Raw genomic sequence first — 19,225 nt, 5'->3', positions numbered from 1 at the left:
GGAGGCATTCTGCACGTCTGTTCATCGCCTACATCTGTTGGGAACTTTCTTACTCCCAATTTTCTTGCCGGGAGTGTTGGCCGGATTTTAGGGAATAAAACAGTGAGCTACTCCCCTTATGTAGATTCGTTGAATGAAGGAAGTTTGCTCAGGAAGGTCAAGTAAACTAGTCCAGTCTGACCTTGTGTGGAAATGGCTCGTTGTAGATCTAGAAACCGATCCAACAAACTTGCTTCCTGTTCTTGTTCTATTTGAATGATCAGCTGCTTCCATTGCTCTGTAACAGTTGGATCCTCTCTTGGTATTTCGGTAAATGTAAGGGTTTGGTTCCCCTATTATCAACTTTCACACTCATTCCATGTCTCTTAGAAAGACTTCTTTCATTCTCCTTTGCTTTATTTGATGGTGTCCCCCGGGGGTCTGTTCTTGCCCCTTTTTCATTTGTACTCCAGTCCACCCCCACTTGTTGGATCATCCTTTGGCAAAAAAGATTATTTTTATGCAAATGATTCTCAGAACATTTCTTTTAATTTTCAGCTATCGCCGATTCTTAGTCTGGGATGGATACCGCTCTAATCGTGGTCATATTTCACAGTAATTGTTTCTCTGGTCCAAGATTCTGTGAACCATGTTTGTACGTCTGGTGCTGCATTCCACACCAACAACGGTAGTGCTCCAAGCCCCTGTCCGCTGCCCACCACCAATCCCTGCACCATTACCTAGTTATCCCTCGTTCCTGCTTCTGCCACCATCCCCTGGATTTGCCATTTCAGACCACCTTAATTCTCACCCAGTCATGGGGGCGGCCCAACTACTGGCCTGCTTTGGTGGGGGCGTCTTCTTTCACGAGGGACACCCTAGTGAGCGCTGTGTGATCTGCGTCGTGCATGCGCTTTCCTCCACTCCCCAACAGAGTGCTCTGGTTCCACCCAGATCCCATTCAGTGCATGGGGAGCTGCGGAAAGAAGGCGCATGGAAAGTGACTGAGAAAAGATGACCTCGTGATGAAAACTAAACCCCTAAAATGGTCACAAAGTTACTTTCCTTTCCTTTTCTGGTCCTTTGCTGTGTTGCCTCCGGCTTTGATATTGCCTCCTCCCTTAGCTTTGTCCCCCGCCTCTCCGGCCTATGATCTGTGCCTGACGTACTCAGATCCGGTCATCTTGGCCGCTCACTCCTGCAGATTTCAGTAATTCAACATTAAGATCACCTTGCCTTTTCTCCTTTTGCATGCCTGTTCTGCAGACACTCCTACTTTTCACCTTAAACCAGGGCTATCCAACTCCAGGCCTCGAGGGCCGGAAACATATCATATTCTCAGGATACCCCTCATTAATATTCATGAGATACATTTGCATACACTGACTCTCAATATATGCAAATGTTTCCTCATGAATATTAATGAGGGATATCATAAAAACCCATCAGGATTCCAGCCCTCGAGGCCTGGAGTTGGACAACCCTGCCTTAAACTATATCCCAGCTTTACATGTCGGTCTCCTTAGCAATGCTTCACAACCTTTTGAATCTGTCTGTTGGTCCTTCTTCCCGCCAGCATCTCTAAGATCCACTTTCAATTTCCGTTTTGATTTTCTTGCAATTATTGAAGCATTGGGCACATTTGTGCATTAGCTGGCACAAGATTACTCGTCCGAATCAATTATTTCACGTCAATCGCCTTTTAAGCTCCTACTCTACCTTCGCTCAATGGCCGCTGTGCACCTCACCTAAATTCTGTTCTTGTCCAATTTTGTCCCTAAAATGTTTAACTCACTGCGTTTTGAGTCCCCTCAACTGACAATATGCAAAAGATGCACTCGAATACATATTTCCTGGTGAAAGTTTAAAGAAAAAAAGAAAAATTGAATGATTTTATTTTATATTTTTCATTGTCATTGTTTTCTTCTGTGCAGGAATTTGGATTCAATTGCTTTAGTGATGCAGTAAAGAGTTATGATCGATCTATTGATGACATATTTCATGTCCTTCCTTCCTAGTGTGTGGCTGTGACCTGGCCCAAGGCGGCTTCTTCATCAAGAACGGGGACTACCTGTGCACGCTGGACTACCAGCGCATGTATGGCACGCGCTGCAACGGCTGCGCGGAGTTTGTGGAGGGGGAAGTGGTCACAGCTTTAGGAAAAACGTACCACCCAAATTGCTTCGCCTGCACCGTTTGCAAGTAAGTGCATCAACGTACAGGAGCCAACAATTCTTTTTTTAAGTTTTTTTAGGAAAAAAAAAAACCTAGGGGGTGGAGTCTGAGGTCAACGCAGGCAAACCTAACCTAACATTGATCCAAGTCAAGTTACTCTCTTTTTTCAGGAAGTTATTATCTGCTTTATTAGCATTTGAAAATGATGCAATGTATTTTTTCAAATAATGTGCATTATGCTAGGCTCGTCCTACATCTGTATATTGAATACTGCCATATTATACTGCTTATACCACATTAGAAGCTTATCGCCAGTTTAGGCCTCAGGGAGATATTTTTAAGAAGCACTAGACAGAATAATTCAATTCCTTCCTTCGTCTGTTAATAGATTCATCCTATCTGGACCTTGTTTTCTGACCAATTATTTATTTATGTTTTGAGATTTTGGGGGAATTGTTAGCAATGCCGCTGTAAATTGTTTGTGATTTGATGTTACTTTCTATGGTTTTGTGGGTCCAATACATTAAATTCATTCATCGTATGTTAAATGACCCTTTAATTTTGCTGTTTGCTCCCTGTGCATTCTGCACCCACAACCTCCCTGCCCTCCTATTGTGCACCCTGATTCTCAGAGGGCTCTTGCAGGTGCTGGGGCCCCACAACCAGCTCCACCGTCCACCTGCCAGTGTTGACAGGTTCTCGAAACTTCCGTGTGCAGTGCAGCTGGAGAGTAAGGTCTGCCCTCCGCCCACATAGGAGCAGGATGTGCACTTGCCAAAATAGCCTGTCTCTATGTGTGGTATTTTTATGTTACTCCCCTGGTGCCCCGATACCGCCAGCATAGCAACACTGATAGCCGGTGCTCCAATATCGCCAGCATAGCAACACTGAAAGCCGGTGCTCCAATACCACCAGCATAGCAACACTGAAAGCCGGTGCTCCGATACCACCAGCATAGCAACACTGAAAACCAATGTGCATTGTCGCCTTCCTTTGGACTTAGGCTGAAGGCCTCAAAAACACAGACACTTTATTACCACAAATTGTAACCACATTCCTCTAAGCATAAAGGGTGGAATATAACAAAAGCAGTGGTGATTGCGTGCCTGCATTTTTTACCTCATTCTGTCAGACTCTGAGAAATATACAAAAATTGAGAACCGGCTACCCCTCTCTCTGTACTACCAGGTCGGACAAGGTGATCTACAGAATTATGGTAAAGAGCATTATGTTTCACTTATCAATTAGTGAGCCACATCTATGCATAAGACAAAGAATAGGAGCAAACAGAACCAAATCATTCTATGCACTAAAATCTAACAACTAATCACACCATTATATCTTCTGTATACATTTATTCAATGTAAAACACAGTTACACAATTTGTTAAAAAGAGGACGAAGAACAAGAGGGCAACAAAAGTGCAAGCATCAATTTGGTACATCCCCATCTTCTTCTCACTCCCTTACTAAAACACACAATTATTTCCAAAATGGGGTTCGAAAACTAAGTACACATCGCTCTATCTCTTTGAGCAATTTTCGGATACAAGACTAATTAATTAAGCTAGTCCATTGTCACGTGTCGACATGTTTCGCCCATTTCTAAAGATGAAACACTATCCCTAGTATGTCTGCACATAAATTATTTTTGGCCTTCTTCAGGACAGACAAATTTCTTTACAGTTGATAAGCCTCTTTTCCAATCCCCCGTTGCAGGATAGATACGATCTAAAAACAAACATATAACATGTATCACATAATTAAAAATTGGTTCCATTCTACACACAAATCTATAATTCTTTATCTTAATTATTTCACTGCATCACTTAATATAATTTGTTGTGATTACTTCACAAATTCCCACAATTAATTACAGACTGTAGATCACATTAGCCCCTACTTACATCCTGGTAGGACTTGAGCTTTTTGCTAGGTGAATCCTAGCTGTAGTCGAGTTAAATCGATTCCAAAGTATTCACGGATCACCTCCCGGCCTTTAATTCGGAACAAATTCCAAACATTTCCAAACATTTTTCAGGCTGTTTAGGCGCCCTGTAGGGAAGCCCCGACACAGAGAATGTTTTTATTTAATTTACATCATCTACATCGTTATTTCATCAATACGTCAAAACGCACCAATTTAAATTAATCCTCATCTACTTTTTACTCTAGGACCCTTTTTCATTTTTTTACATTTTACGTATTTAGCCAAGGTGATTTTATTTGTCTAAGACTTTCTACCTGGTTACTGTCCACTATTGTCTAGTTTCATTCAGTGCCAGTCCTGTTTTCATTTTTTCCTTTTCGGAGATCATTATTGGCAAAGTCAAATTTTCAGCCTATCCCTACTGCTGCATCGCAGAATTTAATCCCGCGTAAACAAAGTACCACAACTCACTTTATTTTCATTCGGTCTATTTTCCGGAGGGAGTATAAAAGAGTGACCTGACTGATGACGCCTCCTTTTGCTGCATTCTCTATTCTCTCAGGTTTTTAGGTGACCAATGAACGAATGACGTGTCCAGTGAGGGCCTGCATAAAGTGTGGAGACCATTGCGTGTCACGGCACCCGCTTGCATAAATTGCGGAAAATAGACCGAGTGAAAATAAAGTGAGTTGTGGTACTTTGTTTACGCGGGATTAAATTCTGGGATACAGCAGTAGGGATAGGCTGAAAATTTGACTTTGCCAATAATGATCTCCGAAAAAGAAAAAATGAAAACAGGACTGGCACTGAATGAAACTAGACAAAAGTGGACAGTAACCAGGTAGAGAGTCTTAGACAAATAACATCACCTTGGCTAAATACGTAAAATGTAAAAAAATGAAAAAGGGTCCTTGAGTAAAAAGTAGATGAGGATTAATTTAAGTTGGTGCATTTTGACGTATTGATGAAATAACGAAGCAGATGATGTAAATTAAATAAAAACATTCTCTGTGTCGGGTCTTCCCTACAGGGCGCCTAAACAGCCTGACATTTTTTTTGAAATTTTTGGAATTTTTTCCGAATTAAAGGCCGGGAGGTGATCCGTGAACACTTTGGAATCAATTTTAACTCAACTACAGCTAGGATGCACCTAGCAGAAAGCTCAAGTCCTACCAGGATGTAAGTAGGGGCTAATGTGATCTACAGTCTGTAATTAATTGTGGGAATTTGTGAAGTAATCACAACAAATTATATTAAGTGATGCAGTGAAATAATTAAGATAAAGAATTATAGATGTGTGTGTAGAATGGAACCAATTTTTAATTATGTGATAAATGTTATATGTTTGTTTTTAGATCGTATCTATCCTGCAAAGGGGGATTGGAAAAGAGGCTTACCAACTGTAAAGAAATTTGTCTGTCCTGAAGAAGGCCAAAAATAATTTATGTGCAGACATACTAGGGATAGTGTTTCATCTTTAGAAATGGCCGAAACATGTTGACACGTGACAATGGACTAGCTTAAATAATTAGTCTTGTATCCGAAAATTGCTCAAAGAGATAGAGCGATGTGTACTTAGTTTTCGAACCCCATTTTGGAAATAATTGTGTGTTTTAGTAAGGGAGTGAGAAGAAGATGGGGATGTACCAAATTGATGCTTGCACTTTTGTTGCCCTCTCGTTCTTCGTCCTCTTTTTAACAAATTGTGTAACTGTGTTTTACATTGAATAAATGTATACAGAAGATATAATGCTGTGATTAGTTGTTAGTTTTTAGTGTATAGAATGATTTGGTTCTGTTTGCTCCTATTCTTTGTCTTATGCATAGATGTGGCTCACTAATTGATAAGTGAAACATAATGCTCTTTACCATAATTCTGTAGATCACCTTGTCCGACCTGGTAGTACAGAGAGAGGGGTAGCCGGTTCTCAATTTTTGTATATTTCTAGTACTGTGTCTCCCGTTCTGAGATACTGGCCCCCCGATAACAAAAATTGTGGGAGACTACCTTTGTAGATATAACAGACTCTAAATGAGGCCTGTAATATGTCTGCAGGTGGGTGATGACGGCGGGACACACCGACGTTCGCTTGAAAATAGCAGGCAATTGTTCACAGCATTGAACAGTACTCTTCCCCCCGCCATCCTATCCAGTGGCCCGAAGAGCCAAAACTAAAAATCTGCACACAGCATTACCAATATTCGTTACTGCAATATATTAATTATTAAGAGTGAGTGTTTTGGCCAAATAGTTCTGTTTCTTCGAGCAATAATGAGCAAAAAGATACTTTTTTAACACCCATGTAACCAAAAGGTAATCAATTGTTGTCACCTTATACATTTAAAATAAAACAAACGAGTGGATTTCTGTACTTCACATGCATCTTGGGCACCAGAGGGGTCTGCCACTTGTAGTTCTCCATATACTGACGACTACAACTCCCACGCTCCCTCACTGTTCACTGCGCTAGTTAGGGCTGATGGGAGTTGTAGGCCAAAGCACCACACCTTATTGTGTTCACTGAAGAAGCCAGCAGAAGTGTTGAAACGAAGTTACAACTGTCCCACTCTTGCGACGCTTCTAAGCTCAGAGGCCACGAAGCAGGAGTCGCAGTGTGAAGGCAAATCGGACAGGCTGTGTCCTCTTGGCGAGGCATTCTCCACGTAGGGAAGCTGGAAAGGGAGCCCAAGTTCTCCCAGGACAGGCGTGAGCAGGCCATCCAGCCCAAGCCTATTTTATTTTGCAATCTGGACTTGCAGAGCTGCATTTAAAATGGAAATAGAATACTAGCGGTCGGGAGGATAGCTCAGGCGCAGCAGCAACACAGGCTCGAATCTCGGTCCCGCGCTTAGAGACTGGTCTTCGATTTTAAGCGCATAATACAAGATTCGTTAATTAATTCATACTAGCCCACAATTTGGCGAAATCGGCTTGGATGAACTATTTTCACACATGAAATGGGACAATTTTGGATCCCCGGTATTAGGGGATTAGGCTGGAAAGTGTAGTGGGCAGAGGATAGTGAATAGGGGGTGCAAGAGGTCAGAGAGGACTCTGTTGTATTTTGGTTTTTTTTGCTTCTTTGGTCAAAGGAGATTAACGTTTTGATTTGGCAGCTTTGGGGAGGGGAGTTCACTGCAAGACATTCTTGAAACACTGCCAACATGTGCAAATTATAATCACTTCTGATCTTGTACATTGGTCAAAATCGAATAGATGTGTTCAAGGTAACTGTTATGGCATATTTGCTCTAAAATATAGGTTTCCCGAAAGGTACGCTTAAAGGTGCTTCGACAAAATACTTCTAGCCCAACGAATTATTGTAAATAGTCACAAAAGGCGCCACCATAATATGTATTCGAATTGTCCACATAATCATGAAATCAGTCAAATAAGTCTGTAAAGTGAACTGGTCTTGTATGGTGCCCTTTTGCCACTTGGGGCTGGCCTTGCTTAGCGTTGCTTTGTAGGAAAGGAGAGAGGGGTTGTTAGTGGGATAGCAGGTTTGCAGAAGTGAAAGCTGTTGTGTTGATGGGGAAAGTTGGAAGTACCCGCACCCTGTGTGGCAGCATGATTGTATGGGTTTGCCCGAGACACTTGGGAATATGTTATCCGGAGGTGACGGCCCAAGATCTGAGAGGCTAGGCATGTTTTGGGTAATGTTGCCCCGCTGATGTGGAGGAGTGTAATAGGACTGAACGGAGGAGCTTGGTCATAGATCGAACACAAATGTGTGTGATATCGGCTGGGAGTGTGGCAGCAGTCTCCGGGGAACATGCGTGTGTAGTGTAAGGTAGTAGTAGACTTTAGAAGGGACTCACAACACTGGGCACCCTCCGGGAGTGAGGTACAGGCACTTGCGAGGGAAGTGAATGGGACAGTTTGACAGACATATGTTGTGATTATCATTCAATGTCATTACGATCATGTCGAGTCCGACCAAGGTGGATCGGTTTTCTGATGGGCGAATCAGTGGATGCGTTTGGGTTTCTTGTACTCTGTTTAGTAGTGTGGCGGACCAGAAGAAGGAGCCAGACTAGACAGTATAGTCTCAAGAGTCTTTATTTTAAATTAAGAGAAAATGCCTATCTGTCCTATTGCACTGAAGGCTTTTCTCTGCATAAAAACTAAACTAAGAGTGCTAGCCAATGGTCCAAATCAAAAAAAATCCTCAGTCCAAAACCTAACTCCTATATGACCCTACCGCTTTTAGAAAAAACGTAACATAAAATAGCCCAGAGCAGGAGCTTTCCACTCGGGCTTCTTCTGGTCAAAGTTATTTGGGTTGCTCCCAAATACTGCCCGTCACTCTAACATGGGTTTCAATGGTTCGTCAAAACAACGTTTTCAATACTCTCTTCACGTTTCTTATAACATGTTTTAAGTCTTTCCACACATCCAATGTTTTCAGTTCCTTAGAAGGAGAAATGATTCTCGTATTAAGATTCCATCCACTTGGATGTTGTCTTTCAATTTGTCCTTGTTTTTTGATTGAGTAATTGACACCTCCAGGTTCCCTGTTTTTCCAAGTATTGAAAAAGTGTTACTTATTTTCCTTGGGCTTGCCAAAGTCTTCTGGCTCTCTGAATTGCTCAACTCAGCAGACTCTCTCTTGGGCGTCTGCCTGTGTCCAGCAATCAGATTTCTCAGGCCGTAACCCTTTTGGCTCCTCAAGTTTAGTTTGGGATTGTTTAATGCAACCCTCCAGGTTCCCTGTTTTCCAAGTTTTTGGAACATGGTATTAGGCCTCCCCAAAGCCTCCTGGCCCTCTGATTTACTCCACCCAGCAGGATCTCTCTTGGAGGTCTGCCCGTGACCAGCAATCGGGTTTCTCAGGCTCTCGTAACCCTTTAGGCTTCTCCAACTTCTTACCTCAGGGACATAACTGCCTGTCCCTCTCCCCAGCTTTACCTTCTCAGAAGCAATTGCTTCCCTTTTTGTGTCCAGCTCGGCAGTGGCTGCACAGAGGTCTGGAATTTAGCTTCCCTCTTATTGAGAGACCATTTGCATTCCATGTTGCTAGTAAGATCACTAATTTGGGAGATTCACCAGTCGAGCATCATTACTTGTGTGAGCTCCTTCCCCACTGGCTGACTGCAGCACGTGGTGTTCTGCTGCCTGGATAGGGTATCGCCTGCATTACATGGTATGGCCTGGCAGTGGCACCACCCTGACTGGCACGGTCATGCCAACTACTGTTGATAGTGTTGTTCGCTGTTTCTTTCCTCATATTTTACAAATCACTTCAGACAAGTAAGAAACACGTATCTGAGTTCAGCACAAAAAACAGAAAACAGAGAGCCCTAATTGGAATGGCTGTGTGGGAGTGTGGGTGATGCAGAGGGTCTTCAATTCCATCCTTACAGCCACCAGAAGCCAGTGTAGAAATGTTAGGACTGCTGAGATACGATCCATAGCCTTCAGGCCAAGCATAACTCTTGCACCCTATTCTGGATTAGCTAAAGGGGCCATATAGAACAAAGGGGGAGGTTGACGAAGAGGCTGTTGCAGTAGTGCAGCCTACAGAGGACCAGGGCTCTCTCAACATTCAGCTTCTGAGGGAATGTAAGGTAATGTAGAATTCCTGTAAGAGGTGTAGCTCAAAATGGCCCTTGTTCAAAAAGTCCAACATGTGAGGAGTCAAGGGAAGAGAGGAGTGAAAGATAACCCCAATGTTTTTGGCCTCACAGGATGGTGAGGTTAGAGAGCCAGAAAGTCGGAAGGAAACATGGCACAGGTGTCCCAATAAGAAGGATCTCTGTCTTACTGGCATTCACACAGAGATCGCTAGCTGCACACCATACCTGGATGGCGGTCAGACAATCTGGGATCAGAGAGCCAGATAAGAAAGTACTAGAGGGAAGTTTCAAGCAAAGCTGTGTATCATCACCATAACACTGGAAATTAGGAGAGAAGGAGCAGATGAGGTGAGCCAGAGAGGCGAGATACATATTAAAGAGCCACAGCGATAGGATTTTACCCTGGGAGACGCTGAAGGTAGAGAGTGAAGTGGTGGAGGACAAAGGGCCCAGTTGCAGATGGAAAGGGTGGTTAGTCAGGAAAGAGGTCAGCCATTCCAGTGCCCAGTCTGTGATGCCAAAGGTATCATGGAGGCATTTAATAGACATTGAATGGTTCACCTTGTCAAAGGCAGAGGAGACATTAAGAGCACTATCCTCTATTGTACTATGATCATAAATACCATATACACTTTATCATTCCACCATATTACAAATATGGTATACTCCCCCTATAGTACCTATAATAACTACACACATATTACATTAATGTATGTGGCTAGTGGCCAGACTTTGGGGGGAACAGTTTACGACCATGCCTGCAAGAATCTGGCCTCTGGCCACAACCACCACAATCGAATGAAACCATTTAACAATATGTACAATGCACCGTCAAATATCAAGACTCACCCAGACCCCAACCCCCAATCCCAATAATGTCTACGGACACACAAATTCACAGCACACACACCATCACCTACACAGCTTTTTTCACCTTTAAACAGAGCTCCATATCAACTTTTTTCCACTCCCCCACCCTTTCCAAGCCCTCTTTTGTCCACAAAAGAACCCCAAATATACTTTCTAGACTTCTTTTCCTCCCTGCGCTGTCTGCGGACAAACACTGTGATCCGCCATCCAGTATGGCCACCATTTGAAAAATTGTGACGGACCTCACGTTTTCAAATATCCAATCAGCGTGCGCCTCTCTGCAACGTTTGGTGACCATTCGTCGAATGGCGCCAAAGTTATCAGCTGCCAAACAGTGCTCTTTTTAAAAGTGATGCAGAGGAGGATGATGAAGAAAACAAAGAAGAAGTAGGGGAAGTTCCTACCTCCAGCGTCCAGACACGGTCATGGGTGTGGTGGGTCTTTAAGAACGTTGGGGTGTTCCCAAAGGCTTGGGCTGCCCCTGTTGAATGCATTGAGTGTGCAGACAACCGGGCAGTAATCCTTCGGGACCTCCTCCATGCACTGCCATACCAGATCCAACCACACGGGTTCTCTCAGAAAGGCTGTTTCTTTCTCAGTGAGAAGCAGGTTAATGTTCTCTACCTCATCTTCATCAACCACTCCCTCCACCACACAGCATACTCCTGTGGGGCAGAGGATCCCGCCAGCTCCCTTGCAGGCCATACAGAAGGCTGTTGATCCTTACCTTTCGGGGGTCACAGTTCTCTGCATGTGCTGCGACACACCGCCCTACAGGGCAAGCAGTTTTAAAGTACTTTCGAGACTTCCGTCAAGGGGCACGAGAAACACTCCCCCCTACCTTACATTTAAGGCCCACCCAACATCTTCCCTTGTAGACCTGCCCATCCCTATCTGTGGTTGATGCCCCTTCTCTTCCTTCCCTCCCCCACCTTATCTCCTCGCTTCTTCTACAAAAAATAATGAAATCCCCCAAAGATATAAAATCCAGAAACACAAAAAAGGTTCCTTTAAGAGCCACCTTTCCCAGTTAAAAAAATAGAACTAAAACAAAAAAAATCACAGGACAGTTTGTTGCCTGTGTGGTCCACGGACAGCACAATAGTCTGGGGACACCTGCATAATTCCAAGAGTGGGGTGGGGGAATTTAAATCATTTTAAAAGTTCTTCATTCAAAAATGGTGGCTCTTAAAATAACCTTTTTTTTTATTTGTTGGGCGGTATTTTATATACTGAACTAACAAATGTTCTATTGAATTTATTTTTCACAAACCCTGCTTCTAATTTTTTTCTGTTTTTATTTTGTATTTACTATAGCAACCACAAAAATACTTCATGACATATTTCACGAGTTCTCAAAAATTGTTTCAGTTCATTTTTGATATTTAAAAGAAAATTCTGATTTCCGACATCAGTCAAATGCACTCCATCTCCTTGAAAATGATTTACATCATCCAACTTGATATTTTCATTGTTAAAAAATGCCATTCCTAAAGCATTTAAAAAGGTGCATACACCTTTATTCACAAGCTGTCTAACATCTTCCATTTCAGGACAAAATAAATGTGGACGTCCCCATTTTTGTCTTAGATTGATTTCAGAAAACATTACCTTTACAGCTGGAAACAGTTCCATTAGGCTTCTCAATATATCCTACAGGGCAGCCTGAAAGATCCTGGAGTCACACAGCCCAAACTGTTCCCTCCACAAAGCACAATAATAATATCTGGACGTTTAAAGTGAGCCATTCTCTCACAAAATGCTAATAAGGTTACCCAGTTTAATCCACAATCTGCATACCACGAAACGCCCACTACGTCCAATTCAATAGTAGCAGAGATGCCACAAGATTCACTATAAACCTTCAATGAATGGATCCAGGAATCTCCCACCATCCACACACTCTGCTTCTTCTTAGCCATAGCCATAGCCATAGCCAACTTCACTACGCACAACAAAGAAAACACTTCCTCCCCTGTATTTCTGTACACTTCAACTCATCCTCTAGACCCACAAAACCCAAATGGCTAATCCCCCTTAAACAACTTGGATGCCACGTGTGGGTCCGCAGACTACTGCAGTGTCCATGGACTCAGCGACACCTGTAATGCTTTTATTCACCTATAAAAACAGCTCCCTATCAACTTTATTCCACTCCCCCACCCTTTGCAGGCCCTCTATCGGTCACTAAATAACCCCAAATATAATTTCCTGACTTTTCTCTCACTGCGCTGTCTACGGACAGGAAAAGTGACCACAGAATCTGCGGCACCTGCACACCTTTTTCACAACTATAAAATCAGCTCCCTATCAGCTTTTTTCCAGGCCCTCTTTCACCCACAAAATAACCCCAAATGTGTTTTCCACACTTTTTCTTCACTGCGCTATCCCCGGACACCGGCGGGTATCCGTGGATCCAATATGGCGACTGTTTAAAAAAATATCAGGCACCTCATGCTTTTGAGCAGCCAATTAACGGGTGCGTATGTCTGCGGACATCACGCAGCTCTCCGATTAGTCCAGGGGGTGTCTGCGGACTCCGAATCAGGAAATGAGTCAGTGGACCGGACCCAGATATCACTTATATTTTTTCTTCTACTTTTTGGCCATTTTAAAAAACTACTGGATGGATTTACACAACATTTGCAAAAGCACGCTTTTAGGACCAGGCCGTCACTCCTGGCGCAAATTTGGTGAAAATGCATCCAGCGTTTGGGCTGTAGGTGCGAGCAAACCTTTTTTTACATTACGTCTATGAGGATTTCAGAAATGTTGGGACCCCCCACCTTGAACTTTGCACCCCCTGGACGAAATTACACCAAACTTCACAAAATCAATCCGAGGGGGGATATACTTTTTTGCAAAGGTTTATGAGGATTCCGCCGGGGGGGTGAAGTTATAAGCCGCCTACAAATTGCTCTTCCTATGAGTTGAGCAACTTAACCATAACTACAGGGCCACTACCGCAGGCTCTGTAATGTATGGATATATAAAATATATCGGCCAGACATGAATTAAGCGCAGGAACAGTGACCTGGAAAAACACACATAACTTGGGTCACCTCTTATTCTGCTGGATTAAAAGCAACCTTTTTACAGAGAAATAGATCAGTTGGTCTCAAAGCTCATCAACAAATGCTCTTAGAAACAATTACTTTCTCTTCAGCAATCAATTCTTTTAGCAAATAAGAGGTACCGTTATGGGTACCATATTGACCCCTATGCTAACTTACTGATGCGTTTTTTTGGGGGGAAGAATGTTATATTGCTAATAAACCAACTATTCAGTGAAATACGAATATTATTATGTGGCTTCACTACATTGATCAATTATATTTATTTATTTCTTTCTTTATTTATTTATTTATTTTAATTCTTGTTATGCGCTGTACGCCCATAGGCCTCAGAGCGCAGAAGAGAGAAAAGAGAAAAGGTTTGAACTAAGGAGGAGTGGTTAGGCTAGGTTAAAAAGAATGGTCTTCACAGATTTCTTGAAGATGGTCAGCGAGGGAGATGCTTTGATGTTCTCCGGCAGCGAATTCCATTCAGTGAGCGCTTGAATTTCAAAGCTTCTGCCACCAAATTTCTCCAAGCGGTAGCATGGTTGATTGAGAGAGTATCACTGGATGTTAGAGACCGAATGGATTGTTTGGTGGATATTCTGTCCAGAAGATATTGAGGGGCTACTCTGTGTATGGCACTTAAAAGTCAAAGACAAGATATTGTGCCTAATTCTTTGTTTCACCAGAAGCCAGCGAAGAGCTTTCCTGTATGCAGAGATGTGTTCATGCTTATAGAGTTCATAAATGGCTCTGGTGCCACCATTTTGGGAAGATTGCAGGCACTGCAGATTGGCCTCAAACGTGCCAGCAAGCAGGCTGTTGCAGTAGTCGAGGCGGGATTGACTAGTGCTGTTGCCAACAGTGATCTATTTTCAATGGAAAGATAGGGACGAGTATGATGGATGAGTTTAATCACATGGCCACAGGAAGAACAAACTTGTGACATGTGTTGCTTCATAGAGAGCACATGATCTAAAACAACACATAATGTTTTAGCAGTTTTACTAACTGGAATTTTGATACCAGATATTAGGAAGTGAGAATAAAGATCATCAGGTTTTTTTTGTTATACGGTGGCCAGTGGCAATGATGAGAAGCTCTGTTTTTCTTCACTATTCAGTGCTGGAGAGTTCAGAGCCATCCACGATTGAATCTCCTGATAGACTTAATTCATGATTTTAGAGTCTTGTGAGTATGTCCGTGTGAGTTTAAAAAGTACCTGGGTGTCATATGCGTAGTTCGCATAACTGACACCCAGTCCATCCAGGAGATCAAGCAGAGGCCTGATGTAAATATTGAATAGAATTGGGGACAGGCAGGAGCCCTGTGGGACTCCGCAATTGGATAGGATTGGTAGAGCATGGGCATTTTCCACTGCCACGCTAGATGTTCTTGGGCCCAAGAAAGATTGAATCCAGTGACATGCCCCCTCTGAGCAGTTGGCAATCACTTTATGCCTCTCATGCAGCAGATCATAATCAATAAAATCAAAAGCTGCAGATCGGTCCAGCAGCATAAGAAGGGTTGGGTGGACTGTGGGTGGACTGTGATATTAGATTTAAGATCCAGTAAGACTGTCTAAGTTCCATGCTGAGCTCTGAAGCCTGACTGGTGGATGTTCAATATTTTATTTTCCTCGATGAATGTGTTCAATTGTAAATAAGCTCCTCGGTCTATAATCTTTAACAGATAGGGGACATTTGTGATAGGTCTATAGTTCTTGGCACTAGCTGGGTCAAGCGTGGTTTTCTTAAGGAGGGGAGTAATCCAGACATCCTTCAATGAAGCTGGGACATACCCGTCCTTAAATGACATGTTGACCATTCTGGCAATCCTGGGGGCTAGGACGTCCACGTAGCCCTTTAGGATGTCAGCAGGGCAGGCATCCCCAAGGCAAGACGTTGATTTCATTTTGTTAACTGTATCCAGGATTTCTTGTTCTGAGCAACTTTGAAATGCAAAACTGGGGGGAGCAGTGCCTTTATCACATTCAGGTGTGAAGTCTGCAGGGGCTTGATTGGTTTTAAATACCAAGCTGGCCTGTTGTTGAGTAATGGTTGTTTTATGACTGGATGTTTTAGCAGAAAATTAATTCTGAATGGATTGGCACCATGCTGAGTCTTTTGTTGTGTGAGGAAAAGGGGAGGTGTGATTCTCAAATTCTTTAAGAATTTTGAACAATTCACCAGAATTAGATTTATCACCATTAATCCAGGCATTATAGTGTTACGATTTGGCCTTAATAATGCTCTTCTTGAAAGCATGAGCTGCTTCCCTAAATTTACTTAGCGATGGAGGACAGGGGTTATTTCTCCACTCACGCTCACATGCTCTTGACATTTTTCTGGTTGTAATGTTATTTTCATTAAACCAAAACGTTTTTTACGACTTCAGATTTTATTATCCTGATTTTTTCCGGAGCCAATATGTTAGATGTTGTCTTGATGGCTGAGGAAAGGTGTGTCACTAGGTCAGTAATTTCCTCAAATTATTCAACATTGCTTAATTTACTGGCTAGCAAAATTGAGAATGCGCGGGGAGAAACATTCTTGAAATTTCAGCATTTTTTTGTTATCCTCAAATTCTTATTAGGTTTTTTGGGGGCTGCTGGTAAAGTTATAGGTAAATTAATCAGACAATGGTCTGACCATGGGCATGGTGAGATATTAACCATCTTGCATTCGAGTTTGTGTGTCATTATCCAACCCAAGGTATGACCGCCTTAGTGTGTGGGATTATTTATGATTTGAGTGAAACCAAAACTTCTAATGGCAGATACTAGTGAACGTACTTTAGTATCGGAGGCGTCTTCTTCCCATAGATTAAAGTCACCTTATACGATCACAAATGAGTTGGGTTTGGTGATGTTATGTGGTAAGATGATGAATTGTTCTTCAAAGAGAGGAAAGTTCTGAGGTGGTTTGTAGAGCGCAAGTATAGATAGTGAGATGTTTGGGTTGATTTTCCTTTTCACCAAAAGATTCTCACACCCCTCTCGATGGGGTAGGTTAACTGTATGACAGTCAAAGGAACCTTTTGTGATAAGTGCAACCCCACCGTCCCCCTCGTCGGTCCGTACAGTCTCTTCTGTGTATTTTAAAACCTGAGGAGACTGATTCAACTATTGCTTGTTGAGCGGTTTCATGTAATCATGATTCTGTAAATGCATAATTTTATAATTGATAATTTCACTATTTTTATATTGATACATAGACAACAAAGATCAATATTTGCTCACCAGCACAGCGGAAACGGCTGGACAAATTTGGACCAGGTTTGAAACAACGTGGGCATAAAGTGTTGACTAGCGATCCTTTTGTGGTTATTTCCTCCAGTACTTTTTAAATTATTTAATGGCGAAGGGGTGCCCCCTTCCCCAAAATAGATAGCTATATATGCTCGGATATCTTAACTAATCAAGTGTTTATAAACAAGAAACAGCCACAATTTCTTTTTTCTTGATCTGAGAAGTAGCCTCAGTTATACCCAGGTTATAACATATGGTAACAAATAATAAATAGCAAGAAAAGACATTTGCAGGTCAAAAAACATGCAAATGCCATCTGGCTAGAGGTGGGAGGAGAGAACAGAGGACAACAAGTGAAATTTGGGAGTTGGAGGGTTGCTAGCGACCAGGTTTGCAACTCATAGCTCAAACATTTGCTGCAGATCCTCGGTTATATCCTTGGGTATAACCGCGGCCAGCCGCCATTTAAACTGAAACTGAGTCACAGAAATGATGAGTGTTGTGGGGGGAATCGGAGAGGGCACGGGAGCAGGCACACAGGATGGGGGCGTTGGTGAGGGAATGGGAGGGCAGCAAAGCATTTTTTTCATCACTTCTCCTGATAACCGCGGCTATAATGACTACAGATAACTGAGGGTATAACTGAGAGTATCTGCAGTTCTGTACCCAAGTTATTTATTTTTACTGCTAGAGTGATATTAGGGGTGAAACAGAGTGGGCATGGCTGAGTGGGTGTTATATATAGTGGGCACGGCCAAAGTTAGTGGCCACTGCCACACTGGCCCTTTGCCTTGGAAACAAGTTGACACGGAGCAACATGGGTTCGATCCCCGGGTCCGCGCTTAGAAACCTCTGGGTATTAAGCGCGTTATAAGTAACCTATCATATCATATCATATGTGTTTTAAATATACAGTAGGCACTGCCACATGGCTAGTGTTTTGAAAAATATATGCCCGTGCCCACTGGCTGTGGATGCCTAGCGGTCTGGTAGTGTTCTAAAATGGACAGTGGGCACGGCCGAAGACCATGGCTAGTGACCAGGTAGTGATTTAAAAATACAGGCCAAAGGCCATGACCAGTTATCTGGTAGTGTTTGAAAAAAGACAGTGGGCATTGCCAAAGGCCATGGCTAGTAGTCTGACAGTATTCTAAAATATACAGTGGGCATAGCCAAAGGCCGTGGTTATGTGGTGCGGACAAAATCTATGGAATAACAAAACCCTTGAAATTCAATGAAAAACTTAAGTTAATGATCAGTTAAGGTAAAACGTATATTGCAATGAAACCCCTGAAATTCAACGAATTGGGGCACTCAGGACTGGCTTAACTGTGCGTTTCCATTGCAAAGCCCATATTTATTAGAAGAGAAGGGATTCACAATACCATAGAAGATGGCATAATGTAGGATGTAGTGTTATGGGGGAGGCAGGGGATATCAACGGGAACACGCTGAGGTAAGTCGGTCCTGAGTTCCCCAATCCAATGAATTGAATTTCAAGGGTTTTGTTGCAATAGGTTTTTCCCTTAACTGATCATTAACAAGTTTTTTATTGAAAAATAAATAAATAAATAAACATTTTATATATATATATATATATATATATATATGTGTGTGTTCGACTTATGCAGAACAGGGGTAGAAATGAATGAAGTAATTTCTGACAGCATCCTGGAAACACACACCGTACATACAGAAACGACCTCCACCTGTGCTTGGCCTAAACAGCATACATGTTGAACAGGTACTGGCATTGCGAGTTCAGTGCCCCTACCAAAACTCAGTATACTATGGGGTTGAGGAACAGTCAGATCTGGGTGCGTGGAAGAGTGTGACACTCCACCCACCCATCTCTTTCGCTATGCCCCTATGCTGAGATGCTGAAAATGACCTCAGAGGGCTAATTAGCAAATTGTTTTCGAATGTTATGTTAGAAATCTTCCGTACTGTGCCAAATCACTGCCATCTTGGTTTCAATGTGCCAATACTTATCCGGATGTTGGCGTATTGACCCTCAGCCCTGGGTATCTCCAACGCACTCTGCAGAGGCAAAAGGAATGCAAAGGGGGGAAGGGATGGGCAAAGTGGGCATAGATCGGATGTAGGTGGGGATTGAGCAAAAGGCAAAGCAGGGAGAAGGGGAGAGGGATCGTGCTTGTGGTAGGTAGGTTGGATTCCTGTGGATCCAACAAAGGTAGATCATAAATTAGGAGCGCAGAATTCTATTGGATGGTGGGTTAAGGCACATGTATGATATGATGTATTCTTGTGGGGGCAAAACAATAATTATTAATAGTGGTTGTGGCTGTGTGTTGGCCCTGTATGGGTTCTATGTTGTTACGTCACCAGTTATTTTTTATATAGGATTTTTGCCAAATCTTTT

The 19,225-nt window shown here is 42.7% G+C and overlaps 1 protein-coding gene across 21 annotated transcripts in view; it reads left to right on the top strand.

Annotated features, from left to right (window-relative positions):
• ABLIM1 (actin binding LIM protein 1) overlaps nt 1–19,225 on the top strand; it is a 1,283,500-nt gene that overhangs the window by 711,307 nt on the left and 552,968 nt on the right. For all 21 annotated transcript variants that reach the window (XM_069611893.1, XM_069611883.1, XM_069611888.1 and 18 more), the window contains one exon: nt 1,998–2,181. In XM_069611893.1, the coding sequence (XP_069467994.1) occupies nt 1,998–2,181 (184 nt within the window). The remainder of the gene's footprint in view (nt 1–1,997; nt 2,182–19,225) is intronic.

Source organism: Ambystoma mexicanum, chromosome 8, assembly GCF_040938575.1.
Source record: "Ambystoma mexicanum isolate Mex_15411 chromosome 8, UKY_AmexF1_1, whole genome shotgun sequence".
Lineage (NCBI taxonomy): Eukaryota > Metazoa > Chordata > Amphibia > Caudata > Ambystomatidae > Ambystoma > Ambystoma mexicanum.
The sequence above is the reverse complement of the archived record's forward strand: the minus strand, read 5'-3'. Positions and strand labels throughout refer to the sequence as shown.